The sequence below is a fragment of the Electrophorus electricus genome, chromosome 7 (genome assembly GCF_041902795.1).
Source record: "Electrophorus electricus isolate QZ-2024a chromosome 7, ASM4190279v1, whole genome shotgun sequence".
NCBI classification, from domain to species: Eukaryota; Metazoa; Chordata; class Actinopteri; order Gymnotiformes; family Gymnotidae; genus Electrophorus; species Electrophorus electricus.
The window spans coordinates 5,703,484-5,730,912 of record NC_137503.1 but is presented as its reverse complement, the minus strand read 5'-3'; the positions used below and the strand labels follow the sequence as shown (position 1 = coordinate 5,730,912).

The window sequence follows — 27,429 nt, the reverse complement described above, 5'->3', positions numbered from 1 at the left end:
GTGCACACGCACGCACAGAGATAGAGGATCCTGCTGAGTGCAGACTGGTGAGTGAAGCCAGAGACCAATTATCCCACACCGCGGACACCTTTCAAGCAGACAGGATAACACGTGACCCCTTCTTCTCTGCTCGACGGACTGGACGGATCTTTGACAAATGTTCAGTCTGCCTGAGGGACCCATGAGAGCAGACATGCACGTGTGCACACACTCAGTTCTAATGGTTTTTTGTTGCTGTTGGCTTTGTCAGTGGTTAGTTTTAGCGGGCCGCGTCAATTAGCCTCATGAATGCTTCTCTCATGTGTCTCTCTCCTGTTCATTTGGCTGGTGAGTTTTCAAAGGTCGAATTAGGGGTGATGGCTACAAATATTAACTACACAAAACTTTGACCATTATGAAAACCTGTTAGATGAGTACTTATGAAAACAACAAAGAAGGAAACAAACTACTTAAAGGAAAGAAAAAAACAGATTAGGTCTATTTCAGTTTTGGGAGAGTATGTTGTAATTCCTTCTGGCTTTTATGTCTAGTAACGGCAACTTAAGCATCTGGTCAAATCAACGAAATGATGGAAGTTGGACAGTTAAATTACAGAAAGCAGCCAACACATTCAAAAATAAATCGGAAGAAGATTCATATCCTTAAAAAACCTTTATTTTTCATAAGGAAGGAGTTACAACAAACATGCGTCTTACCACAGGAAAATTAAAAAAAAAAGATATTGCACTGGTTTAACTAGCAGTCCCCCCCCCCACCCCCCGTAGACCATCTCTGTTCATTCATTGGAGTACAGCCCCTACCCCTCAGTCCCAGCAAACAAACAAGGCATACTCACAGAGACGACATTAGACATCCAGATATCCTGCCCTGAAAGATTCGCTCAGGACAGTGATGTGCACCTAGTCATACTCTTTACCAGCTCTACCACTGCAATAGACTGCCACTCAACATACTTTACACTACATACGTGTGAGCTCCAAGCATAAGAAAAGGAATGGATGTAGAAGTCAGTGGTCAAGTGTGATTAAAGGCTGTGCGTGCACGTGCGCTCTAGTGGTTTTCCTTTGCGAAAAGAAAGCGCTCACACAGGGGCGAGATGTTCTGGTCATGTGTGCTCAAGAAACTGAAGCGCACGTATCTGCAAGTGTCTGCCTGTGCTAAGGCTACAGGGTTCAACAGTGAAATTCAGGATTCCAGGCCCTTCACCAAATCCTGACAAACAACAACACAACCGCCATTACCATCATCACCACGCAAGTCAGAGTGAGTGCAAGAGTGTGGCCTTCACTCAATGCACAGTTCAGAACTTACTTCAGTGCACCACCTCCTTAGAGCATGAAATATTTTTTCTTTTAAGTTATATTTTGGAGATCTGCGTTGTACATTACAGCAAGGTTTAATCATTATGCTGAACCTAAAGTATAACCTATAATACAAACTGCTATGCTGCATTTATATGTCCCATACGAGAGTGAACCCACAGTGACCTACGATTCTCAAAGATACTCAACATAGCACCGCACATATCAAAAATATGCCATGGACACTTTTAAAGTCAAGTTTTACCTAATTTTACTCACTGCAGGCATAGGTGAGGCCAACTATGCCCTCCTGCCTAGTTTTGGGGCCAAGAACGGCCCTGAAAATGAGCTTTAAAACTGTTTAATCTAGGCACTCTCAAGAGGTGAAAGGTTTTTTTTTTTTGTATGTTTGTTTTTTAATGAGCCTCTGGAGGGGACTGAAGATTACAGTATTTGGTGCTGTTTTCACATTTTACTAAGCTGTGGAGTTAAGAGAGCCACTTAGGTACATAATCTTAGGTACAAGTGTTCTCCAAAACAACATATCCTCACGCAGCTCGGATCTATCTATACATACAAAAAAATGCCCTCTCTGCAAAAAGAATACAATCAAATGTGAATCACACAGAAAATCTAAGTCTTAGCACTAGCTCGGTGCCTAAATTGAACTGTGTTTGAGGCAATGAACTGGGCTTTGCTAGGCCAGGAATCAAGCATCAGGCTCATAAAGCCATCAACAGCTTTCCATTCCTTATAGATTTTCAAATGTTAAAGTGTGCAAGACATCCATTCACATTTCTTATGGATTGAACATTTATCAGCGGATCTCTTAACTGTACATATCAGAACGAGACTCCTCATAAATCACACCACAAAGAATATCAATGAGACTGCTGGACAAAATATATAAAGGCTATAGGGTTATAGGATTCACTGAAGTGTGTTACTTCCAGGACTGACTTGGTCTAGATCATCAGATTCTCTCTGAATTGATATTCATAAATCACCTGAAATATTGTAATTTCTGAACTATGTTTAAAACTTGAACATCTAGGAGTCTTCATTGACCAATAAGGATTATTAGAAGGCAGTAAAAAAGGCAATAAATGAAAGCAATATGCTGTTAAAGAGTCTAAGACAGCACACTCTGAGTTAAAACCTGAATACAATTATGGGAAATATCAAAGAGCTATATTTTTCACAGGCATCACGTTCACGCAATTTTTTTCCAAATTCAAAATGGTGTGAACACATCAATGTACAGTAGCAACATAGCATGACAAAAAGTAACGAGGGGTTAAGCGATTAGTCAAACCCCTCAGGACCCCACAAAGCCCTGGATCTGATTGAACTATATTTTATTAGGTTTCATATTCATATGACACAGTAAAAAGGGATTGTGCAAATACATCTTCGCCAGCTTTTGACAAATGGCTGAATTAGACAGGGCTGACATGGCAAAGACAGGAGACTAATCTAAGACACACTCCCAATACCAGTGGGGATAAAACTGACAACTTTAAATATTCATTTAAATGAGCGCAAACACGCAAACATATGCACACAAGCACGCACGCAGTCGCTCATACACAAGCAATTACAAGTCTTTTAACCTTAAAAGATTAGTGGCAAATATACAGAAAAAAAAAAAAAAAACACAGCAAGTTGGTCCAGATATTAAAAATAAGAACATTTCAGTAAATGAAAAGAAAAATGGGAAAAAAGAAGGGGCTAGAAATAAAAGAATTAAAAACATTCCCAATTCAGAGCATGCTTTACAAAAGCGTTTTAAGTAGTCTGAATGCCTTGAAAGAGTGCATACAGGCATTAAGGTCAGCTGGTAAACAGCAGTTGCCAATAACAACACTTCATTACATGAGTGTCAAGCATACAACTGTTTAGCTATTCAGCTATTAATAACAGATGTAGTCTGACGCAAATGCTAAGTAAATTTCCACAGATTGGTATGGTAATCTAAAACTAGTCAATTCTGTTTGAGAAAAACTCAAAATAAAAAAAATGCAAAGTTAATTCTTCAGTACATATAAAATTCATTGTTTTATTGTGACTTTAGAAAACTACAGATTTAAACATACAGTTGACTAACTTCTTTTGGGATCAGCTAAGTGAAATTACAGGGCATAAGAAATTTTTTTGTCCGCTATTCTACCATATAACATACGTTATCAAGTTTGGGTTTGTCCCAGACTCATCAAAAATCAGACATGCAAGTGTTATGGTACCTAGAAATTGAAAACTGTCGTGTGTTTAGGGCAGGCTAATTATAAAAAAAAAAAAAAAAAAAAAAAAAAAAAAAAAAAAAGTAATCTGATTTTCAAATCTACTACATTGGGGTGCTACAACATTAGGTTGACGTGTTTGTACAAATTGCTAAGCATACGCTACTTTTATTGCTGAGATACATCTTAACCCTCTATGAATAAATGGCAGAGGGACTTACACAAACCTCCGAAGTGTGTATTAAGGCACAACTAGATGTAAAAGAAACAAGAAGCAGAAAGCCCAGTCTAGTAATGGAGAGCAATCAGATGCAGCAGGCTGATTTTGGTCATTCACTCTTTATTTCTAGCCCCAAATATGTATTTTTTTGTCAAACAAAAAGTGAATTAGATTTTTTTAAAAATTCGAGAAAATAATAAATGGAAAAAATAAAAGCAATACAAAGGCCAAGTTAATGTGTCAGTCGCACAGTACAAAACAATCCAGAACAAAACTGTTGAATCTGTTTTTTGTTTGCTTCACGGTAATGGTTAGTGTGTATACTAAGAGTATCTACGGTTTTAGTTTTTAAAACATGCAAGTTTTGTCAGTTGTAATATCTTTTTTTTTTTCTGTGCAAGGTTGCTACGTCTTTTTGCCGGATTTGTCCTGTGGTAGGGAAGAGCTTGGTTTGGCCTGGCTCTGAGAACTGCCTGGTAGAGTGCTTGGCCTATCCTGGGGCTCTTCTGTGGTTTGGAAGCAGTCTTTCGGGGTAGAGGGCCTTTTTGTAGCTCCTGGGACCTCCATGGGCCTTTGGGAAGTGCAGGCCAGCTCAGATTTGGGAGTTGGCTGTCCAGGGGGCGATTCAGCCAGTTGCCCTGTGTGGGAGGCAGAAGCAGAAGAAGCAAGTGTTGTATTAGTAGGATCGGAAAGGTCCAAGCGAGGCTCTTTGCTTTTGGGGTCCATGGCGTCTGCCTGGGGCCTTATCTCCCTGCTCCTCTCATGAGTTTCTTTGGTCACTGGTATATTAAGCTTTACTGGTCCCAGCATGCTCTTGGCTACTGTGGCCAGCTGGGAAACCACTCTGTCCACGCCACTCTCAGTGGCTGCAGGAACAGAAGACGCGGCAGCGGCTGCAGCTTGTCTCCGGTTGTCTGCCTCCTTCATCTCCTTGGTGATGCCTCCACTTGGGGTTGTGGGTGCTGAGGGTTCCCTGGCCAAGGCTGGTGCTATGCTGGCCTCCTGCCTACAATTCACTTTGGCCTTCGACTCAGTGGATTTGAAGGTTTTCCGGTCTAGAGAGGGCGCTGTGGGTTTGAGAAAGAGGTCCTTGCTTACAGTGGTAAACGCACTGCCTGGAGTGGAAAAAGTGCTAGTCAGAGGGCTGTGTTGAGGAGCACAAATTTTACTACTGGACGGAGAATCCTGACTCCTTTCTTCTCGCTGGCTGGACTCCTCTGCCAGTACTGAGGTAGCGGCAGCAGTGCGAGTAGACACAGGGGACTGCGAGGGTTTCTGCTCTGGGGCTTTGGCTTCGGCCTGCGGCAGCGGCAGTAATGTGGCTTGAGTCTGGCTTTGGCCCTCCTGGCCAAGGCGTTGGCTGAGCTGTGGAGAGCCTGGGTGAGGTGTTGTGGAAGGGCTGAGAGACAGAGCGGGTAAAGCAGCAGACCCCAACCTGATAGCATGGGGAGATCCCATCACAGTCGTGGGGCGAAGCACATGGCTGGGAGGGATAAAGGTTGACCGGCGTCCATCCTGGCTGTCTTCCGAGCCTTCGTCAGTCTCATCCTCAGACGAATCCACTTCGTGGATGGCGTCCTGCTTCTGCAGAGACTCGCGGCGTTCGGCACGGTCCTGCCGGATTGCAGACAATTTGTCCTTCAGCTTGCTCTTGCCAGGGGCGAGGCCCAGGGACCCGGTCCCGGAGTCGGGGCCCTCCTGACGGCTCAGCTTCCGTGCTGAGTGCTTCTGCAGGCTACCCTTTTCCGCTGGGGACACCCTTCCCCCCAGCAGAGTCTCACTGGCAGACTCCTGCAAGCTCTGCAGGCTGGGGTCCCGCTGGAGCATTTCTTTCTTGAACTCTGAGTGCGAGATGTCTAGGCTGTGCTTGCGACTGGCTCCCACTGGGAGCTTCTTTTCCCCCACTGCTGATGGAGAGGGGGAGGAGGAGGAGCTGGAGAGAGAGGCCGCCAGCTTCTCAGCCGACTGCACGCGCTTCAGGAGAGGGGAGCGAGGGGGGTCGGCGCTCTTTGGGCGGGCGATCTGCCGCACCAGGGGGGGCGAGGAGTGGAGCTTGACGGGGAAGGACTGGCCAAGGGCGTGGCTGGGCAGGGGCGAGGGCGAGCGCTGGGGAGAGGAGCTCTGAGGTGTCGGGGAGGGCGTTCGGGCCAGAGGCGAGAGGGGAATGTTGCCGGCGGACTTGCGGCGTGGAGAGCGGTACTGCCGCTGCAGCTTGGGGGCCAGGCCGTGCAGGGAGCTAGGCCGGATCTGGCCGGAGCTTGCAGGAGAGTTGGGCACGCTGGAGCTGGGGGAGCTGCTCTGAGAGGAGTTTCCACCAACTGCAACAACAGCAGGGAAAACTTCATGAGCAACAGCTTGCATATGAAGACCTCTGAAGCTCCACGACAAATTTTTGCTTACAGTTCATTACAAACTATTATCTCAAAATGGCATCCATTTTCAAAATCAGATTCAGACAATCAAATCCAATACATGGCTATGGTATTAAAAGCCAAATATTAAAAAAGGTTTACACGCTCTGATTAAAGGTTAACTTTATGACTAGAGCCGTTGTGCCGACTACAGCACCACAACATCATACAATAGCTTTGGGCATCATTAGCCAGCACATAAAGTGAGAATTGACTGGGCCTTTTAACATGATTAACAATCAAGTGATAGTTAATTAACAATCAAGCCTTTTTACTGCTTTATAAAACCAACAGAGAATTTACAGGCACATCCCATTTTAAGGTGAGAGTGCAGCATTCTGAAGGGTTTACCAGAGTGGGTGGAGTCTGGTGTGGAGCGGTAGCCCTGCGTCGGGGACCGGGGGGACATGTGTGTGGGGGAGCCAGGCACGCTTTCACCCGACGAAACCGAGCGGTTCAGAGACGACAGACTGCGACTGGTGTGCAGGAGAGATGCCTGCTTGGTAATCTTGCGAAAGAGGGAGTTCCTCTTCTTGCTGTATGTACACCCGGGGGGGGTGTAAGGGGGAGAGAGAGAGAGAGAGAGAGAGAGAGAGAGAGAGAGAGAGAGAGAGAGAGAGAGAGAGAGAGAGAGAGACACACAGACATTATGGAAACCTTTTTGGTTTTTAAATATGGATTAAGAAGCCAACACTCTTAAAAGTTTTTGCCAGAGTAATGAGTGGCACCTGTCCTGGCCCTCTTTGCTCTTGGTCCTTTTGTTGCGCCGGGCCATTTTGGACTTGCTGCTGGTTCTGCGAGCAGGACCAACCTTAATAGATGTGTTCTCAAAGGGGGTGGCAGAAATAGACACCTTATTACCACTCTGCATGGGAAAAAGGAAAAGCAGATTTCAGATGCAATTTTTAAGCTATACTGCAGTGTGAGCGAGAGCGCGCGAGAATGTGAGAGTGAAAGTAAGTGTGTGGGTGCGCAGACGTACCTTGAGAACAAGTTCCACGACCTCAGTGTGTACAAGCCCGTGGACAGGCTCGCCATTAACGTGTGTGATGAGATCTCCCTCTCTCAGACCTGCCTCATGAGCTGGTCCTCCCTCTTCCACATGCTGGAGACACAGCACACAGTTATACTGTCATCGCACTCAGATGAACACAGTCCCACTACATCCCTGGATCACGCCTAGAACTTTACAAACATGGTATGATGGAATAACAAAACTTTGACTGTAGGGAAATATGGATGCTTTGAGTAATTTTGATTTTCATTTTAAATAAAAGAATAAAATGGAAACAAAAGAAAAATGCTGCATATTCGCTCAGTGCCCCAGCTCCACTAGAGAACTAACTCACCCAGACCATGTGATGTACAGTGTAGATGTCTGTGTCTCCCATATAGACACGGATGGCGCGCAGGGTGAAGCCGTACTTCTTGCCCGCCCGGTGGATGACAATGGCGGGCTTGACGCTGCAGACGGCAGGGGAGAGGTCTCGGCTGGGGGACGAGTCCCGGGATGATGGGTTGGAGGAGAGGGAGTGTGGAGACATCGGGCTGGCCAGAGGAGATGCGCCATGGTGGTCTGGAGCCCAGGGGTAGGAGGACCATGTTAGAACCACGCATTTCTAAAACTTATTGGTTGTTTTTAGAAAGGACCTTGGTGTGAGTTACAATAACTGAACCAATAGTTCCCCTGAGCTATGGAAGCCTCCACTGACCTGCAGGGATCATGAGAGAGAGGGTGGTGGCCGAGGCCGATTTGATGACCTTGTTGACGGGTCGTGAGGCATGTTTCTCCGCATCTCCTGACAGCAGTCTGTGGCGAGCCCTGCGGACAGCCAGGTCACTGATGGCTCTGGGAGTGGAGTTGTCACTTCCCTCAGCGCCAGCGCAGCGAGGAGAGCCTCGTTCCCCTACGTCACCAGAACTACCAGCTGTGGGCACGCACACACACACACACACACGTGTCCCGCACACGTATACACAGACACACAGGCAAAAAGACAGAACACAGTGCAAATATTCCTCATTAGTCAGCGGAGTCATGTAAATCTGATTATCGATCATATTTTCGTTCCCTACTGGAAGAGACTGATAGATGCACAGTTAAGAGTGCATACGTGTGAGCGTGGCTCGGCTGGTGCGGCTGCATGTGGAGCCCGGCGTGGTGGGAGACTCATCCAGCTTGAGTTCCCTCTCTACGGGGAGCTCAGGAATGGCAGAGGGGAGCTCATCAGCCCGTGGACCCCTGACTGCTGTCTTCCTGACCCCCTCCTCCTCGCTGGAAACAGCAAAGCGTGGCATCTCGATGATGGCTGAGCAGCAGCGTCGCCTCACCGTCAGGGGAGGGCTGGAGTCGCTCTCTGTGTGCGAAGACTCTGACACGGACAGACGTTTGCGCAGGCTGGACACACACACACACACACACACACACACACACACACGTTATCTCACAGACCACTGCTGAACAGGCCCAGCACTTCCTGGTGAGACAGTAGCAAGGTAAGCCCGAGGACGGAGCAGAGCACGTACATCTCAGGAGAGCCCACCAGCCAGGTGCGGTCCCGCGCTTTAAGCCCACTGAGGCTGTCGACACGCTCAGCACCCTCCTCGCTTAGACTGCGCTTAGTGGGGGGAGGGGTGCGCTTCTCCTCATGCAAAGACAGGCGCTCCATGCTGCTGTACACCTGAGCACAGCACACACATACTCAGGCCAAGACCGGGAGGGGGTCAGATACTATAGGGTTCATCTGTTCATCTGTCCATAGATACAACGCGGAGGGATTACTGTGTCTGACAGTACATGCGAGCGTGCACATTCTAAACCTTGCTGAATCGTGGGGAACAGGAGGAGAACTGGCGGATTTCCACATGCTCTTCATCATTTGTGTCGTCCTCTTCTTCAGAATCCACATGGTGATACCTATCCAAGCGAGCTGTGGAGAGAGGAAAAAAGTGCATCAAAAAACAGATAAGTATCAGTGTGTGTGTGTGTGTGTGTGTGTGTGTGTGTGTGTGTGTGTATGAATGAAAAAGAAGAGCAGGCTGTTTGTTTCGCTCTACTGCAGAGAGAATAGGGAAGGGGTGAGTACTCACTGTCAAAGTAGCTGGTATCGTCCTCAGACTCCAGCTGAGGGATAAACTCAGCTTTCTGCCTCAGCAGACTGTTCCAGTTCAGATCAGTGAAAAACCTGTGCTGCTTTACTTCAAATGCACTCCCTACAGAAAGGAAGAGTGTGTGTGTGTGTGTGTGTGTGAGAGAGAGAGAGAGAGAGAGAGAGAGAGAGAGAGAGAGAGAGCGAGAGAGAACAAAAAAGAGTGAACAAGAGAGAGAGAAAGAGAAAAACAGCATGTGTTAGTTGTTGCTGAGTGTGCCTGAGTACCTCAACCCTTCAGGCACTTCTAGCTTACTGTGTCGCTCGCTCCCTCTTACTGTTTCTCGCATGCTGGTTTTTTGTTGTTGTTTTTCTCGCCCCTTTTCTCAGTCTCTCTAACATGGTTCTTCAAATCCCTTTTCCCGAAGGCAAAAGAACCAACATGGTGAACTATAACATTTAAACCGTGTGGTTAGGCTCAGCCTCCTCCTGCTCAGGTCAGACTGAATTGTCAGCAGCAGTTCTCAGTCCAAGAACTCCACCTTCACGAGGGTTTGACATGTGTCACGGTCCAACAGCCCAAGGCCAGTAAAATAAATAAATAAATAAAATTAGTTATTTATTTCTAAAAGTATAGCAGGAAAGTTGATTGGCCAGTGCTCGGGCAAATTAGGTTTCCACCAATCACAGTCACGATCTGTAATAATAACTGGCTGAAGCTAGTTCCTCAAAAACGACTGAAGATAAATGCACAACTTGCACGACTACATTACACTGCATTTATTAACTACACAGCTAACTAACTAGGACAGTAACAGTGAGCCTATCTTAATTGTTGAGTGCTAAGCACTGAACATCATGAAGTGTTAGGCTCCATGACTCACCTAGATGAAAATACATGTTGGCGTTTTGACACATGCGGCTGTGTGTGTGACAGTTGTTGATAGGCAGTGCCTTGCTAACTTTAGTTCAGCAAGACACCGGAGCCTCAACCAACTTACAAACATCGCTGTTATCTTTTGCGTTTGTAGCTATTTCCAAAAAAAAAAAAAAAAAAGAAAGAAAGAAAAAGAGTTCTGTGACAAAACCAGGAATATCAGTGTTTACTCGATTTAAATTCATATCAGAAATCAAAAGGTGAACTTGTGCAGGTCAAAAATGTGCAAAAACACGAAGACATTCTTGACTGGCACTTCTTAGCAACAGAAAGAAAAGTGCCGAGCTCTGACATTTAAACTAATTGAACGCTCTGCAGGTAAGGCACGTATGAGATCACTTTCCCCCGTTTTTCCTGCATTTCAATGAAAATTGATGATTTTAACGTGATAGCATGGCTGCCAGGAGTGAGTCTGAGTGTCACATCTAGACTGATTTTACTTTTAAACCACATATCAATATTACTAGAACTACATTCTATCATTTAAGGAATATAGCACGAGTGAGGCACCATCTCTGTTTGCTAAGAAACTGATCCATGCTTGTTTGCTTTTCTTCTCGACGACTACTGTAATGCATTATTCATAGGACTTGATGCAACTACAACAAACAACCCTCAACTTGTACAATGTATATATTAAAGTGTTTTTTGCCCCCTCACCCCTGGCCAATAAAATATCCAAGTAAAACTGAACTACTAGCCACAGTGCATGACAATACAAAGAAGCAAGCTGCAAAAATCACTACACGTTTCAGAAATTCACCATGGACCCCCAACGGACAAAAAACTATCAGTTTCTCTTGGGTAAAAGGTACTGCTCCACATTGCTCATTTGCACATTATACAATATTGCGATGATCTGCAGAAGTTAAATTACTATGTACATTCGGTGAATAATGTGATTCTTATTCTGATTAAAACGGAGCCAAAGACAACATTTTCTACGGAGCTCTAATAAAAGTGGAATGAGAGACCAGTATACAGGTATCAAGTCACGGAAAGAACAATGGTGGCACTGTAGCTCTGTATACGCCGCAGTGCGAGTGCATACCTGTTCCCAGCCGCTCCAGTGGGTTTTGTCGGAGCAGTTTGGAGATGAGATCCTGGGCATCGGGAGGCAAAGCATCATCTTCCTCAGGCCATATTATTTCATCTACAGCAACCGAGCACAAGCCACAGTAATGCATCTGAAACAGCCTTGCACTAAAATAACTCTGCTATACACATGTACTGATTGATGCTTTCGACAGTGAGCCTGTAAGGAACAAGTGGAGATGCAACTGATACTTTTCTTTCTGCCACTAACCACTGATGACTTGACCAAACAGTTCCTCGGGGGTGTCTCCGAAGAAAGGGGCACAGCCTACTAAGAATTCATACAGGATAACTCCCATGGCCCACCAGTCCACAGGCTTCCCGTAACCCTGCCTGAGGATCACCTCTGGGGCAATGTACTCAGGGGTTCCACACACCTGGCAGGCAGACAGGGTGAGAGCCAAGTAAAGGAGCTGCCAGATGAGGACAGAGGCATGGAGACACACTGAGCTGGTGGAGGAATATACCTGTTTGTCTAGAAACTCGCGTGCATCCTTCTCAATGTGGCCTTCATACAAGTTAGTTGTGAGACTCATGAGGCCAATCTTAGATAGGCCAAAGTCTGTTAATTTGATGTGTCCCATAGATGTGATTAGAAGACTGAAACAAAAGATAGCACAAATATTGTCATAATATTTTGCAAGTCAATTTTTTTGTTTGGCAAGTTGCTTCTATCATTCATTGATTCCTTTGTGCATTTTAACAATGCAAACATATGTTGCTTGTGTTTTTAGTGCTCCAAAACCAAAAACATAAGCAACTCATAAAATCTAGAATACAGGCAGAACACAGAACTTGGCAAATGTCTGCAAGTGTATGTGTTTTTATGTGAACTCACTTGTCAGGTTTGAGGTCTCTGTGCACAATGCCATAGTTGTGCAGGTATTCGAGCGCCAGCACAGTCTCAGCAAAGTACATGCGTGCCATATCTACAGGCAAAGCTCCAATGTGCTTCAGCAGGGTGGCACAATCCCCACCTAAACACAGCATGCAATAAAGCTTTAGTGTAACCTAGATCCACACACCATTGTGTGTGTGTGTGTGTGTGTGTGTGTGTGTGTGTGTGTGTATCTGTGTCTTACCCTCCACATACTCCATGACCATACAGAGATGTCTGCGCGTCTCGAAGGAGCAGAACATGCTGACAACGAAAGGGTTTTCAGCGAAGGTGAGGATGTCTCTCTCCACAAAGGCCTGCTGGACCTGGTTCCTCAGGATCAAGTTCTGCTTGTTGATCTTCTTCATGGCGAAACGTTGACGCGTCTCCTTGTGCCTCACCAAAAACACAGCACTGGGGGCCAGACAGTATCACCCAAAGTCTTTTAACTCCTATAAACTCATCTTTAGTGTTCATTTTTGCTGTGTAAACCTGTTTGCACTACATTAATGCTCAAAACATTTTAAGTAATGTGGTTTTTATTATTTTAAAAAGTATTTTGCAAGTTACTTCATGATGTCTTACCCGTAAGCTCCATTACTGATGAGCTTGATGGTCTCAAAGTCCTCTTCTCTTGGAGTTTTGGTCTTGGCCTGGGGCTGAGGTGGTTGTACTGCTGCACCTCGACTCTGAAGAGAAGTGCACATAGACCAGTCACTTAGGAGTCCTAGAAACCCAGAGCATTATTTTCTACTTCTAAACTGTCGTTTAAAGATTTTCTGATCCTGGTGTGTGACTCACCTCTGAGGAGTCCTCGGTCTCAGGTGTTTCTGAGTTTCCACTGTCATAGCTGCTCAGCTGGGCCATTTCTGTGCACAGAGAGGTGAGGGCCATGAGCAGATGCAGCAGGGGTTCTATACCCTTTCAGCTCGGTCATGATTTGGTGATAAGGTTCCAGAATTCAACTGTCACCTAACCAGTTTGGGTTACTTAACATTGTCAAGACATTTGAATCATATCTACAGAAACAAGCGCCCCCCCCCAAAAAAGAAGAGGATCACACCTCTGCCAAAAACACTTTTAATAAATACTTTTAAATAATTAACTTCATTTTAAGCTAATGAAGCCAAATGGGGCTTCAAACACTAAATATACCAATGCTCACTGATATATATCAAAAGTGATCGTACCCTCAAGGGGGTCTCGAGTGAGCCCCAGCTGGCTGATAATATAGCGGGGAATGTCTGATTTGATGCCCTGGCCTTCCTTAGCATGACCCTCAGCAGCTTCAAGCAGGTGGTAGAACTCCTCTGGATCAAACTCCTGGGGGGGGAAGGAGTGAGAGTGTGATAGAGAGCGGGAGAGAGAGAGAGGGTGAGGGAGAGCAAACGAGAGAGAGGATAAGGTAATAATTAGTGCACACAAGTCTTCTGGGATTTCTCCTTTCCTAGTTTTTATATTAAAGTACTGCTTAGGTACAGGGTAGTGCTAGACACTACCTTCAAAGGACATGATACTATACGGTACTGTTGTAGTGACCAAAGAGCTCAATCCCTTGAAATATTCACCTTTCAGGAAACAAGGACGCTTTCTTTTTGATAGTCTGGATTAAATCATAAAACTTCGAGTGGTATAATAATATTTTTTAGTATACACAGTATACAAACTGCTTAGATGGAGGAGCACTGACCACTTAAATTTAATTTAGCTGTAAAAGCCATTATTGTGTGAAAATGAGGAAAACCACCATTAAAACGGCAGAATCAGATATTGTTCATGTTGTCATAAAGGTACAACACTGAATTGAATAGAACATGCAATATAACCTGTACTTCATCTAACCATTCCACTGTATTTACATAAACACTAATCTTAAGACAATTTACAACTGCATTCTGGTGAGATACACCTGCAGAAGTAAAGCAGACCACTATTGGCTGTAAGTGCTGACAGCAGACAGGAGAACACTACTCGAGCTTGTGCATGAGAGCTCTCAAGAGCACCACAGCGCTGCTGTCACAAAGCAATACTACGCTCACTGCTCACACCTCTATTATGACTTTATCATGCATCACTATGACACGCTGCAGCACTGTTTCCGCTGACAGCGCCTCAGGCCAGCGAGACAGAGTTGCCTTACCCACACACATCTATAGTGCTGCCATTAAGGCAATCCCTTCCAAAAACACATCTACATCTTCAAAAAAATTTTCCCCCCTTATCATATTTTTGACAGGCAATAAAGACAAATATGGAGAGAGAAAAATTTGCACAGAACTGAATTTGAGTTCATATTGGACTTGGTCTGTGTATTAAATGAGTGTTATTTGTTTTGTGATAGAGGGGGGCTGAACAGCTGCTGTGCCTTCATTAGGGCAGGGCCATTCTGCACACTGTAAACTGCTCACGCCACGCCATTACTCTAAATACACATGTGAGCACAGCCATGGAACCTTGTCCCACACACAGCGTGTGTGTGTGTGTATTGAAATAGGAAGTGCTGGTTGGCTGATCTTTAAAACAGCTCCATGCCCAAACAACTTTTAACTTGATAGTATTACCCACAAACTGTGACCAGAGAACAAGCCAGTGGAATATTGCTTTTTTGTACACTCAGATCAATACTGGTATTAGACACGTTGAGTGTGGTTTGGCCTTGGTTCATTGTGCAGATTGGCTTCCAAGAGATATTTCACTTTGAATGAAAATATGGGAATGTTAGCTTCATTTGCTACAAAAAAAACCAAACAAACCCCCATAACAAGAACTCTGGACACAGATGCCCATGCTAACACAGGCACGTAGACAGGCACACATGCAGACCCACTGAGAATAACAATGAAGTCATATGGAAGACTAGACATGGCTGTTTACCAGACACTCCAGCAGCCGGGCAGGTCGAGCAATAATGATCATCAGCTTCTTCACGAGTTGGGTGACGAAGGTCACCTCCATACTCTCCGAGCGCTCATGGGCCTGACAGGAGTAAAGGAAACAGGGGAAGAAGGAAAGAAAATAAATTAAATACAATAGAAATGACATGTTTGTGTGTGAGTTTCCATCTTGCGTTGTGATAACCTTACTGATAGTGTGAAGATAGGGCTTAACCTGCTTCCTGAAAACCACACAATGCTGGAATTGTTTTGGAGAACTACAGATATGTCAGACATTTTATAAAGAAATACATTTTCTAGTTATACTAAAGCTCAAGCCACATTTTTTTTAATACTTCTACAAAGAAAAGAGTGAATTCTATGAAAATCTGCTGTTCTAGAAAGCAAGGTGGAGCAAAGTGGAGAGGGGGCACTGCTGAAGAGGCACAGTGGGATGTGTAATAGAGTGGACCGCATGGTTAATAAACAGCGGCTGGACTCAGGCTAATAGAGCTGTCTCCAGCTGACAACACTCTCCCCTCCAAGGGATTCCTAATCATGCTTTGAATAATTTATACAGGTAATGAAACCTGCAAAGAAACACACACACACACACACACACACACACACACACACACACACGAGAAGGAAGGGGAGCGAGAGAGAGTCAGAAGTTTGACAGAGATATGCAATTTCCATTCAGAAGAAGACAGACAACACCAGGGAAAGACTAAGAAGTGAGAGAAAAATTGGCCAACATGAACTGTGCCCTAGGCTGTATGGGGTCAGGAGCACATTCCCAGGATTCATCAGAAGCCAGGAGCCATGGTGACAGGTCACTGAATTGACCATGGAACTAGATTGGATCCTGTGGCTTTTAATGATGAGACTGTTGGAAACTGAACTACAGTGATTGGTCCTTCAAAGAGAGGTAGCTATCAGTGGTCTAGGGTCATATTCTCTTTGACCTTTCCCAAGAGACCTATATGCTGAATAATCACCATGACAAAAGAAAACGCCTAGGGCATCAAATCTTAATGTCACAAGGAGCTGAAAAACTCAGACAGGACTAAAAAACAAAAACAATGGCAAAATTACACCACCAAGTGTCAAATGATACTACAGTCCTCAACTGATACAATCACGATAATAAATGACAATCTCAACTACCAAGCACCCTTAAGGTGAGAGGTTGGTCCATCCAGATGTACTAAAACATTTACAAATACTACTAAATCTTATTCAAACTGACATAAATAAGCACATTTTATGTGTCCTATGCACCATTCATGTGCAATGCACACGTTCCACCTGAACGAGCGGGCAGTAAACACGGCTAATTCAGATGCACTCCGAGCTCACGCCATCCCCACATCCATACAGCCAAAGCCTCCAGTGTCCCCACAGCCCTGCAGAGAAAGGAGTGTCAGACTCAACTGGATGGTCCTGGACGTGTTGGAGCACACTCCGTTCCCAATACTCCACTATGTGCTGAAGCACCTCCTCTTCCTCCATTCGCCTCTGCCACGAGATGCAGGACATCTTCCGCTGGGGCGGGGGGGCAGCTACAGACGGGGCAGTGCGTAGAGATGGAGTGGGACACAACGCTTTCCCCCGCACATCTGCCGAACAGCCGATTTATACAGCCGCCCTGCTCGAGCCCACCTGTCACACCATACGCCCCAACCCACGCTGGCCAATTAGCCCGGGCTAGGTGATGTCATCCTCGCTCGCCGGAATGCCAACGCAGAACGTCTGGGTCCGTAAGGGTGTGCGCGCACGCGTTTATGTCTGAGACGAATAATGTGTTACCATTCCACCGGCTCAAGATCGACACAAATTTGATGCCGAGAGGTAACAGTGATGGGTTGGTTAGACACAGCCAACCAAAAGAGGGGAAAGCCTGACCTGATCTCTCCTCCTCCCATTCACACTCCCCATTTCCACAGCTCTGTCAGACTCTCTCTCTCTCCCTCTCATAGTTGCACTCTCTCTCTCCATCCTTATGGTTTTCTTGGAGAGTCATCCGTCACCAGCGGTAGTTACTAAAGCGTGAAATTAAAATCAAGGAGGTGCTCCCCCCCTCCCTAACCATAAACACCCTACAACATACACACAGCCCTACACATACACGGCAGAGGGATCAGAATGGCACCACTGGGAGCCATATCGCTGGTTAAACATCCCGTGGACCTGTGACTGAGCTAATCAAGATATCAGCATCTGACATATGACAAGTCACCATGGCCCCACTGGCCCTGACAGTCTAATAGCCAGCACCTTCACTACTGCCATGACCTCACCATGCTGACAGACAGAGAAGAGTGACAAAGAATGTAAGCAATTCTCATACTAGACAGAAACAAAGCCTGACAAGGAGTCAGTGCATCTCCCCTTGTTTCTTTCTCTCTCTCTCTCTCTCTCGCTCGCTCACACACACACACACACACACACACACACACACCTTCTACTTACATCCTGTAACAGTTTCTCCAGGTTCTCCTGGAGCTCGTAGAAGTAGCGGGAGGTGATGAGGCCTTCACGTGACTTGTCCAGGCAGTCTCGGGACAGCTCAATCACTTGGTGGTGGATGAAGCTCAAGACCCCGTCGGCAAGTGGCATGACTTTCTCTGGCGCTGACGAGGACATGAACTCAGCCAGACGCTCCTCCATCTGAGCTGTGGCCTGCAGGGGGCACAGGAGAGGGGGGCAGAAACTCTCAGGAATTCGCTGTGTTCAGTGCACAACAGCAGAACTCCAGGTACACATAGCAACCTGTAGCTGTACTTCATGGACTAAATTCTAAAAGTGCCAGCCGATCCTACTACATATCGTAATAGCTAACCTATACGCCTTGCAATATATTAAAAACACACATTTGATGTGACATGACCTACAACACTATTAAATTATGTTTTTTCAATATCATCAATCTAGAAATTAATCAAAACAGCCACAAAACATCAATGTCAAACATCTGGTGTTGATTAGGATGTTCACATCATAAAATACAGACATTTGTTTATAAAGACCATCTACACATAGCAGTTTTCTGCAATATTTGTATTGTAAAGGCCAATATTGTGATAATTAATAAATGCTATACTATGAAGCCCCACTGCAACACATGCTGAGTACCATATTATAAACACATTGATTTTCAAAAATATTATATTATAGGTTCTTCCAGAAATCTATAAAAATAAGCATAAAATCAAAATTATATAGTATACAGTTTTCAGTGGTCAACTATGAGAATTTAATTTTAACTGGGAATATAAATATTTCTTTGCAGTTCTCCAGCCTCACCTTTGGGAAACGCTCTTTGTAGACATGGTTCATCATGACAATCTCATGGTCAAAGGATATGGGAGAGCGGCCAGGACTGGAAAAGACAAAAGGAGTTGAGCCCTGAGCACCGGACACAGGCAGGCCCCACACCCAGGAGCCCATAACCACAGACACAGGCAGGCCCCACACCCAGGAGCCCATAACCACAGACACAGGCAGGCCCCACACCCAGGAGCCCATAACCACAGACACAGGCAGGCCCCACACCCAGGAGCCCATTACTACAGAGCCAAATGATGCTGTGTCTGGTTTGCAATATTGGAAGGCAAAGGAATTTCTACCTTTAAACAAGAAAAGAAAACAGGACTTTTTAGGTAAAAAGCCTTATTTAAATAATTCCATATTCAAATAATTTGGATTGAAATATTTCAAAAGTTCATAAAGGATTTCTTTTTGTAAAATATCCAATTTTATTAAAGAAGCATCCAAAACCCAAATCCCACGAGTCTTTGACAAACCAGGAACGTGCCAGGGGGAGGGGGGAGTCTGTGTGAGTCATACTGGCAAGCGGAGAGAAATCCGTGCCATGTGACTATGTGGAATGAGGTAATGTTTTACTCATCCAGTGACAGCTTCCTACTCTATTAGCAAGCCTAATTGAATGAGAACACACTCAAACTGGCACATTAGGTCAGCCTCAAGGGTGCCATTTCTCCCTGCACAAACACAAACACACACTCCTGCTTTCTTCCTATGTGTCAGAATGACAGGGAGGAGATCTACTATACAACTCTCTCAAGAAGAGGTTGCAGCAAGAAAAGATTAAGCCTGACAGATTCACAGGTAATCGAGAATATTCCTCCAGCTGAATGTGTGCATGTGCGCATGTGTAAAAATGAGAGAAAAAAAAAGTGTCTTGGAGCAATTTTCACCTTTATTAAATAAAGAATTTAGGGTGAAAAGATCAGAGTGCTACTTATGTGGTGGAACAGCATTCCATATTCAGACAGATGATCATTAGGAAACGCAATTATTTTTCTCTAATGGAAGCCGAAAAACGGCCTTGCTATATAGTTAATTTCTTTGAGAAATGACCTTGAAAGATATTAGCATTAAAGTTTCAGGCACAATAAGAATTTTATTCAATCTTGTGGATATGTACTGTGCATAGAATACAACATTAAGTTTTTATTTAATATATGTGTACATGAAGAGAGAATAAAAGTACACGTTCAATCCTTTGAGCGAGTGCAAACCAGTGTTTGTATGTGACCCTGTGTTTCTAGGTAAGTGTGTAAGAGAAAATAAGAGAACAAGACTGACAGAAAGACTCAACAGGAGGGAGGATGGAAGGGAGACGGCAATATTGAGAGAGAGAAAGAAAGAGAGGCAAACTCTGGCTGAAGTTCCAGCTGAATGGAGATGTGTGAGCTATTGTTAGCTAAACTGTCACCATAATCACTAGTACCGAGAGGGAGGAGTTATCCTCGGTGGACTTAAAGGACTACTAAGTCGGTTCTGATAGTAGAGCCCAGAGGACAGCTTGCAGTGTGTCACAGACCATGTCACGGATCCGCCCTGTAAATAACAGGCTGAGGGGCACAGAGGAAAGGGAGGCTCGGGAAATCAGTGAGTTAACTGCCTGTGACGCAGAGGATGGGCACCACACACAAGTGCTCACGCTACACACGCACACGGGCAGAAATAGTTGAGGGGAGGTATAAGGGGAAGAGTGGAACTGGAAATTGACTAGAGACTCCATTTTCAGTTGGCTAATACAGAAAGAAGAATATAAATATAAAAAAAAGTGTCTGACGGAATGTCTGCTCAGTAAGATGAAACGGCTTGTGTGTCTACTTGATTTAACTTTGTTATGGATTTCAAATGAGAGTTTTTGCACCCTTATGCATTATTAAAAATTCACACTACGCGTATTTTTGTCAAATTTAAATCACATTTGGCAGACTAATTCACTGTAGAGCTATGTGCAGCTTTGTTAGCTGCGAGTCAAAGGGAATGTGACAGATATCTTTTTGCAATTGTTCTTCATTAAAACAATATGTCTGCAGCAAAACTACTGTAACCAACCAGCTTGACACATCAATGATGGATGATGCATTTTGGTTGAACTCATTAATGTCACAAAATGCATGAGTATATATATATGTGTGTGCTTTGAGAGATTACAAGAATAAGAGAAATCAGAGTGCAGTCCTCAAGCGCTGAATGAAGAAGCACCACTGTCAGTTCACTCTGCATGTCTGCTAAGCAAGGCCATTAAATTAGCATATGATTGCTCCATTTTCTTGCTTCTAATTAAGCAGGATGGGCATTCCTCCCTCCTTTTACCAAGAGCGATGGTGTTGTGCAAAGGCATAATCGGTAAAACATGGTAATAGCTAGGCTACCACACTCATCTAATATTTATGGGTCTAATCATTCTAATCTGCAAAACCCCTACCGAGTGTCAAGAAAGCAAAAGGAGGAAGTTCATAGTTTCCTGAATAAATTAATCTGAACCCAAAGGAGGGTGGGGCAGAGTAGGGGACACAGAGAAGCCGGTCGAAGAGACGTACAGAACAAGGTGGTGTATGGCTGAGAGGCTTGGGATCCAAGAGATGTTGGGTCAGAATGAGCAGATTAAAGAGGAGAGGGTGATGGAAGAATGAAAACGTGTCGGTCAGAAGGATGAAAAGGCTGAATAACATTACCGATGGCAACAAAGAGACTTCATTATGCATGCGGTGTCAGTTAAGTGTCAGAGCTGAAGCTTTTGGCCTTTAGCAGTGAGAGTCTATGAAAGCACCACTGCTTTTACTGAGAAAAAGAAACACTTTATGGAGGAGTGTGACAGCATGAGTGGGTGCTATATATGAACGCAGCAATATGGGGGGGGGGGGGGGTGTACCTGAGGCTGCGGGAGCGAGGCCGCATGGCTGGTGATCTCCTGCCTTCCTCATCAGTTATGCTCTCTGAGCTGAAGTGCTTGGTGAGGAAGTGCAGCTCATCGGCAGTCGGCTGGAAGGGCAGCTGGTGCAGCTTCTCCTGGGATGAACATGATGACTATGAGAAGCAGAGAGGGAGGGATTACAAGGGCAGAAGGCGCGGCATAGGCTGTGATGACTGCCACTTAGATGAGCAGTTTTCTATATTGGCTCATTAGGCTTGAGGCTAATGAGCTACAGCCGCCAGCAAACTGAGAAGAAATGACTGGGATTCTGTTTTTAAGAAAAACTGCAAAATACTACAATGCTACAAATTAATGTTTGATAAGAGTCCAAATTCTTCTAAAAGTCATGTTAAATAATGGCTTTTTTGCTGTCAAAGATGATGACATCCATGAAAGACAATTGCCAACCATTTAGAATCTTTAAATGTATAAATTTGAGACTCACAGCAAAAGTATGGCTTGAGGAAATAAAATGTCAGAGAGAAATAATGAACTGGGCTGGATTTCTCAAAAGCACCATAAAACAATGACAAATCTTTAAGTAGTAGAGTAAGTATTACAAGGAACACACACTCATTTAAAGATGATCTTAACACTACAAGGATTTTGGGAAATGGTACCCTGAGTGAGTAAGACAAATATTTTTAAGCATGATGATTGGTTTTTGGTTTGAGGATTTAGCACATTGAATCTAGCATTCTGGCGTTTCTTCAGGACAAAGCATTTTGAAGCTGGAGGCTATCCCACTGCTCATCAGTGGAATAACCTAGGAGGCAAAGGACCAGAACCCAATCAAATACAATGATGCTCACTGAGCTTTATTTTACTGTGTGGGGAAAAAAAAGAGGCATGCATGCACATCGCATACTTCACCCTGCAAGACCTGCACTCACCGAGACGGTTGAGCTAGGTGTGTTGGTTCCATACCCTGAAGAGGGCAGTGAGGCAAGAGACCAGCGTCGGCCATCCGTCCTACAAAACCAGCATAAAAGAGTAATGATGGAACCTGTTTGATCACAATGAATAAATTAATAAATGAATAACACTGGATAGTTCAAATCTTTCATAACTCCTGTGCTGGTGTTCATTTGACCATAATCACTCAGTTTCGCCAGATCAATTGCATATTAGAAAATGGTCCACGAAACCAAACCACATTTGCTTGGTTTATTTTAGTGCAAGAAAACAAAAAGCATTTTCATACGCTTTAAAGCATTTTATAAACCCTATAATATTATTTCAAAAAACAAACACATGGATGCATGCACGTGCAATAATTGCTTGCATGGCACATACACAATTCAAAGTGACAGAAATGTTTAATAATGAACCGATTAAAGCACACAGACCAACAAACATGTGCATATTCATAATTCACACTTAACATGGCAATTACACAGACAGTCAGACACCCACATTGAGCTGGATTTCTTTGTGAGCAGGCTATTAAAAGCATGCAAAGTTTGGAAAAATGTAAATTTCAAATCAACACTGATTCCGCTAATCATACAATCTGTGTGTTCACCAGGCACCCCTGTCAGGAAATGAAGCATCAACTGGCTGTTCTTGACTGGGGCTTGAATTGTAATGAAAAGAGAAATCAGTACTTGAATGCACTTGCAGTTCGTACTCATTTTAATGCAAAACCATGAACAATATTAGGTCCAATTTCACACTGAATTTAAATGTAAAGGAGATTAAGTTGGTTAATTAAGTTGGTCTGACTGCCTGGCACAGTGAAGTGAACAACATTGTTCTGCAGTGACAGCAATGTTAGAACCAGACACACAAAGTGATGTGGAAGGTAGGGGTACCTGTCAGCCCTGTGCCCGTGACTGTGGAAAAGAGGATATCATTAAGGAAAGTCTGAGTGCGTGCTTGCATGCGTGTATGGTCACAAGGAGAAAGTAAATATCTCTACACCCTAAAGCACATATACGTTGGAACCCATTTGAGGGTCACATACACATTACCATTGTTTGGTTAATATCTCTGCCGTCCATTAGATGGCAGTGTTGATTCACTGACATCTTAGTGCAAAACGAAGCTTTTCATTACGTTTTCTTAAGTTCTTAGTTTTGTTCCTTGTTTCCTATTATTCTGCAGGAGGTCATCAACGCATAATTGTCTGGCCAAGTGTTGATGCATTATCATCTGGTCTGCTTAGCTAGCAGTGCGGATTCACTCATTACCATCAGCCCCATAACTAATCCTTAAGGAGCCGCAGTTCATGAGGCTCATACTGCCGGTCATAAGTAAGGAAGAATTGTGCTGACACAGTAGCGTTCATTCTACTTCAGATGCAGAGGAAAGTGAAATTTCATGAATAATTCACACCTGGAAAGGCCCATGCGATCTAAACATGAATAAAGAGATTGTGTTATTTTCATAACAAAAGCAGCCTACAGGTCCTGGGCTGCATGCCGCTGAGCTCGGACTGTCACTCACCTGCGGGCGGGCCCAAAGGAGAAATGGGCTGCAGTGTTGGGGGAGAAATTGCGAGGGCTGTCCAGCGGGCTGCTGCCTGCAACAGACAGAAAGGTAGCAAAAGAAAAAATGAGCTACAAGCACTTAAAGCTGGGAATTTTGTCATCATCATACCCATAAAACAATCTGTGATTCTTCTTTCTTTATTGTATCTCTCTCCCAGATAAAATCTCTCAAAAAAAGCTATTTGGTTATAGTGCTTTCAATGTATTTTTCTTAATAATTCAATCCTCAAAAGGATACAGATTAAAATTTTAAATAGAGCATGCAACAGATCTCTCCATCAATATAGTTATGAAGCGGACTACTGTCGCATGACAGAAAAGGCTTTTGTTTATCATTTGTAGAGCACTAGAAAGCTCTTTCTGCTATCAGTTAACTATAGACTAATAGCCAGAAAGCTCTAGGGAGTATGTTCTACAAAGATGGGCTTAATTGGTTAAAAACCCCTAGATTAACACACACTCACACACACACTCACAATGCCTACACAAAGAACTCTTCCCGCTCTTTTATGGATTGGATAGGTACGGTGACCAAAACAGACTTATGTATCAACTTTCTTTTGCTGAACACAGTCTTAAGTTCCTCAAAGAGAAAAGATCACCAAACTGGACCAAAGACCGTTTAAATATGTTCATTCCTGATCCTTTGCGAACAAAATACAGATCCAGGCATCATTAATCAAGCCAGTCACTTTGCACAGTAGGGAGCCCCAATGCCCGACTGCGTACCAACAGTGGGGTCACACCCTCTGTACATTAATTATGGATTTGCCAACCGGCCTGTGGCAAATCTTAAATATTAATGAGTGCATAATTCTTTGTCAGAAAGTGTACAGGAACAGCTGTGCACAGCTGGACTGGGAGGTGAAAGGTGGGTCTGCGATGGAAAAGCGTTCATTTAAAAAGGAACCCAGTCACAGAGGGACTATTATTAAGAGTTGTAGATCATCCTCTCTCTACAGTGGCATGTTACAGGGGTAGAGAGAGTGGTCATTTTTCAAAGTGAGCAAGAGATTCAGATTGAGGATACAGGGATGTGGAGAAATACATGGGGAGATGTCTATAACTCTGCAAGCTGGTGGAATGGAACAATGAAAGAATAGCCACTGAAACTAATTTGAGAACGTTAACATTTTTTTCCCGTATTCAGTGTCTTATACACGGTCACTGAAAGAATATTAACACAGTACAGTTTTTTGATCACTGGCTATGAATAATTATTGGGGTGGTGTGGTTGTTGAGAGAAATGTAGTGGGGGAAAATTGCATAGAGATAAAAAGCCATGAGCTCAGCATTTGCTGGTAAAAACTTTAATATTAAATATTTAAACTGTCTAGCAGATGAAAAGTTGTTTTTAGTTAAGTGTCCTTAGTTAGTTGTTTTTGAGTTGTTCTGAGTTTAATTTATCCTTACTCTGCGCCAGACTGCACAGACACTTGTCACGTGTCTGCCTACCACACAACTCCAGCCTCTCTATTTAGGGACCAAGCACATCTTCATTGATGTAACCTCACTGTATCCTGTCCACCTGAAGCTATCCTCAGCGTTATAATCTGTTCAACAGAAGGCAAAAGGGCCCCCAGTTGCACGATGAGATAACAGAACACAAACGTTCTTCACAGTATATTTTTGCTTCTGATCAAACAATCCAACAAGGGCTAAGAAAAGGAGTCCATCATTAAGACCAACAATGACATAGAAAAAGGTTCTTACACTCTATTATGTTTTCCTCTTAATTGTACAAACCCACAAAGACATATTTGCAACAATCTGAAATGGAAAAAAAGGAGCAGAACATAGTCAGACTCCAAAACATGCTATATGGTCTTTGATGAAGCATGACACCTCCATTCTTAACTGAGAGCATAAGCCATCAGCCCCGCTCCATCAGCGCTGCTGACAAAACACGAGGTACAAATGAAAAACACTGTTCCACACCAGGAACCTGGTGGTAATTAACTTTGTTTGTGCCAACAGGTATAGCATTTCGTAGTGTTGGGAGTCCCCTGCAGAAGTGCAGTCTGATTCTGAAATACCTTTATGTGTGTGTCACAAACAGGCAAAAGTATAAGGGAAAGCTTTGGTCCTGTGTGGTGATGTGTTGTATTCGGGTTTTTCCTGACTGCAATTTCACTTCACCTCATATCATTCTCATCCCTCAGCTGTGTGATTCTTTTTCTTTATCCAGCTCTTTCTAGCCAATTCCACTGCGATCCTTACAGCCCAATACTTGCCATCTATTTTAAAAATATATATTCTTTAGAAACACCTCATGACTTGAAAGCTTCCTGATTTTTTCCCCCAGCGCAATTTTCTCTAAATGTGCCATTAAGTTGTTCCCTGCTCTCTCCGCTTCCACTACCACTCTCACTATGTATTTTAAGCTCTTCTCTCTCATGTATCGTCCCCTGCTGAGTATTAGTCACTTTTTAAACATATTAGATGTGCGCCTGCACACGATCGTGAAGAATTCTACTCGACATGCGTGCAACACTGAACTGTTTGATGAGAGAATCTGAAACCTCTCATATCTGGAACTCGAGTATAATGTTATTTCTCACTTCAAGAGCTTCAAAGAACAAGAGATTAATGTAACTAGACTAATTCTGGGTGAGGAAGCATGAACTTAAGCAGTCCAACACATGGACTAGGATGATATGCCACTGCTTGGCTGCATGTATGGATGCGCTGATCAATGCACACATGAAAATCTAATACAGAAATTGACAGTCAAGAAGTGGGAATGGCTGTTGCTGTGTCTGGCTGTGCAGGGAAACACAGCCAGACACAGGTGGTGGACACTCTACAGGAAAACACAGCCAGTGTCTCTGCTCCACAGGCCCTACTACCTTTACAGCCATTTCATCATTCACTGTTGCAAGTGGCTCTTATATATTGCATTGTATGTATGCAAACAGAACAGCCTGTAGCATTCCTGTAAATTCTGTGTGTTCTGGTGTATGTATGTGTGTGTGGGTGTGTGTGTGTGTGTGCGCGCGCCCTTTCTATGTACATGTAGGTTTGACAGACACATCCATTGATATGATGATGACGACATGTCTGGCAGTGAAATGTTAACCAGATGGATTAGGAAAGCCTGTGAGATGGGCGCTCTGCACAAACTCACTTTTCCAGATGGGGAGAAAGTGGAGAGATTGTTCTGCTAAATGTCAATTGTCATAATGCCTCTCCACATCATAAGAGACCTGCCAGCCAGTTATTGTAGCCTATATGAGTCACACTACAATACACACTACCATAAGTTAAATGACATGATTGTTACCATGGAGGTTTTTGACCCATGGGTAGCACATAGCATACTCAGACTTTTACTTTAGATTTAGTTATATGCTTGCTTATTTATTTAGTTGCTTTTTTTTTTTTTGCTTTTTTTTTACCAGGATGTCCGTGTAGTGGTGAGTGAGGTCTGGGCAGTGTTGGAGACGTGCTGGATGTCACTATCAGGCTCTTCCTGTTGCTGGTGCGACAACTGGAAAAAAGAAACATACAGATGCAAATTAATTGTGCCCCTATTGTTAGGGGTTATCTTGTATATTTGCTGTAATAAATACACACCTCGGTAAGTCACACTGAACTGAGCACAAAAGGACAAATGCTTTGTCTATTTTATACCTCATATTATAAATAACTTG

The 27,429-nt window shown here is 44.0% G+C and overlaps 1 protein-coding gene across 9 annotated transcripts in view; it reads right to left on the bottom strand.

The window, feature by feature from the left end:
* Nucleotides 1–636: 636 nt before the first annotated feature.
* The window catches only part of mast2 (microtubule associated serine/threonine kinase 2), a 102,285-nt gene continuing 75,492 nt past the window's right edge, over nucleotides 637–27,429 (bottom strand). For 4 of the 9 annotated variants that reach the window (XM_035524154.2, XM_081717939.1, XM_081717942.1 and 1 more), the window contains 26 exons: nucleotides 27,175–27,266; nucleotides 23,733–23,808; nucleotides 23,099–23,119; nucleotides 22,178–22,256; nucleotides 21,243–21,397; nucleotides 18,353–18,428; nucleotides 17,519–17,728; nucleotides 15,045–15,146; nucleotides 13,361–13,493; nucleotides 12,972–13,039; nucleotides 12,756–12,859; nucleotides 12,376–12,584; nucleotides 12,132–12,270; nucleotides 11,761–11,893; nucleotides 11,505–11,670; nucleotides 11,250–11,351; nucleotides 9,263–9,385; nucleotides 8,993–9,102; nucleotides 8,699–8,853; nucleotides 8,287–8,570; nucleotides 7,885–8,100; nucleotides 7,522–7,748; nucleotides 7,155–7,277; nucleotides 6,901–7,037; nucleotides 6,524–6,708; nucleotides 1,645–6,079 (listed from right to left, as the gene is read on the bottom strand). In XM_035524154.2, coding sequence (XP_035380047.2) covers nucleotides 4,167–6,079; nucleotides 6,524–6,708; nucleotides 6,901–7,037; nucleotides 7,155–7,277; nucleotides 7,522–7,748; nucleotides 7,885–8,100; nucleotides 8,287–8,570; nucleotides 8,699–8,853; nucleotides 8,993–9,102; nucleotides 9,263–9,385; nucleotides 11,250–11,351; nucleotides 11,505–11,670; nucleotides 11,761–11,893; nucleotides 12,132–12,270; nucleotides 12,376–12,584; nucleotides 12,756–12,859; nucleotides 12,972–13,039; nucleotides 13,361–13,493; nucleotides 15,045–15,146; nucleotides 17,519–17,728; nucleotides 18,353–18,428; nucleotides 21,243–21,397; nucleotides 22,178–22,256; nucleotides 23,099–23,119; nucleotides 23,733–23,808; nucleotides 27,175–27,266 — 5,338 coding nt within the window. In that variant the 3' untranslated portion in view covers nucleotides 1,645–4,166. Of the gene's footprint in view, nucleotides 6,080–6,523; nucleotides 6,709–6,900; nucleotides 7,038–7,154; nucleotides 7,278–7,521; nucleotides 7,749–7,884; nucleotides 8,101–8,286; nucleotides 8,571–8,698; nucleotides 8,854–8,992; nucleotides 9,103–9,262; nucleotides 9,386–11,249; nucleotides 11,352–11,504; nucleotides 11,671–11,760; nucleotides 11,894–12,131; nucleotides 12,271–12,375; nucleotides 12,585–12,755; nucleotides 12,860–12,971; nucleotides 13,040–13,360; nucleotides 13,494–15,044; nucleotides 15,147–17,518; nucleotides 17,729–18,352; nucleotides 18,429–21,242; nucleotides 21,398–22,177; nucleotides 22,257–23,098; nucleotides 23,120–23,732; nucleotides 23,809–27,174; nucleotides 27,267–27,429 lie in introns of all 9 variants that reach the window. The other 5 variants (XM_081717937.1, XM_081717941.1, XM_035524152.2 and 2 more) reach the window with 4 other exon arrangements.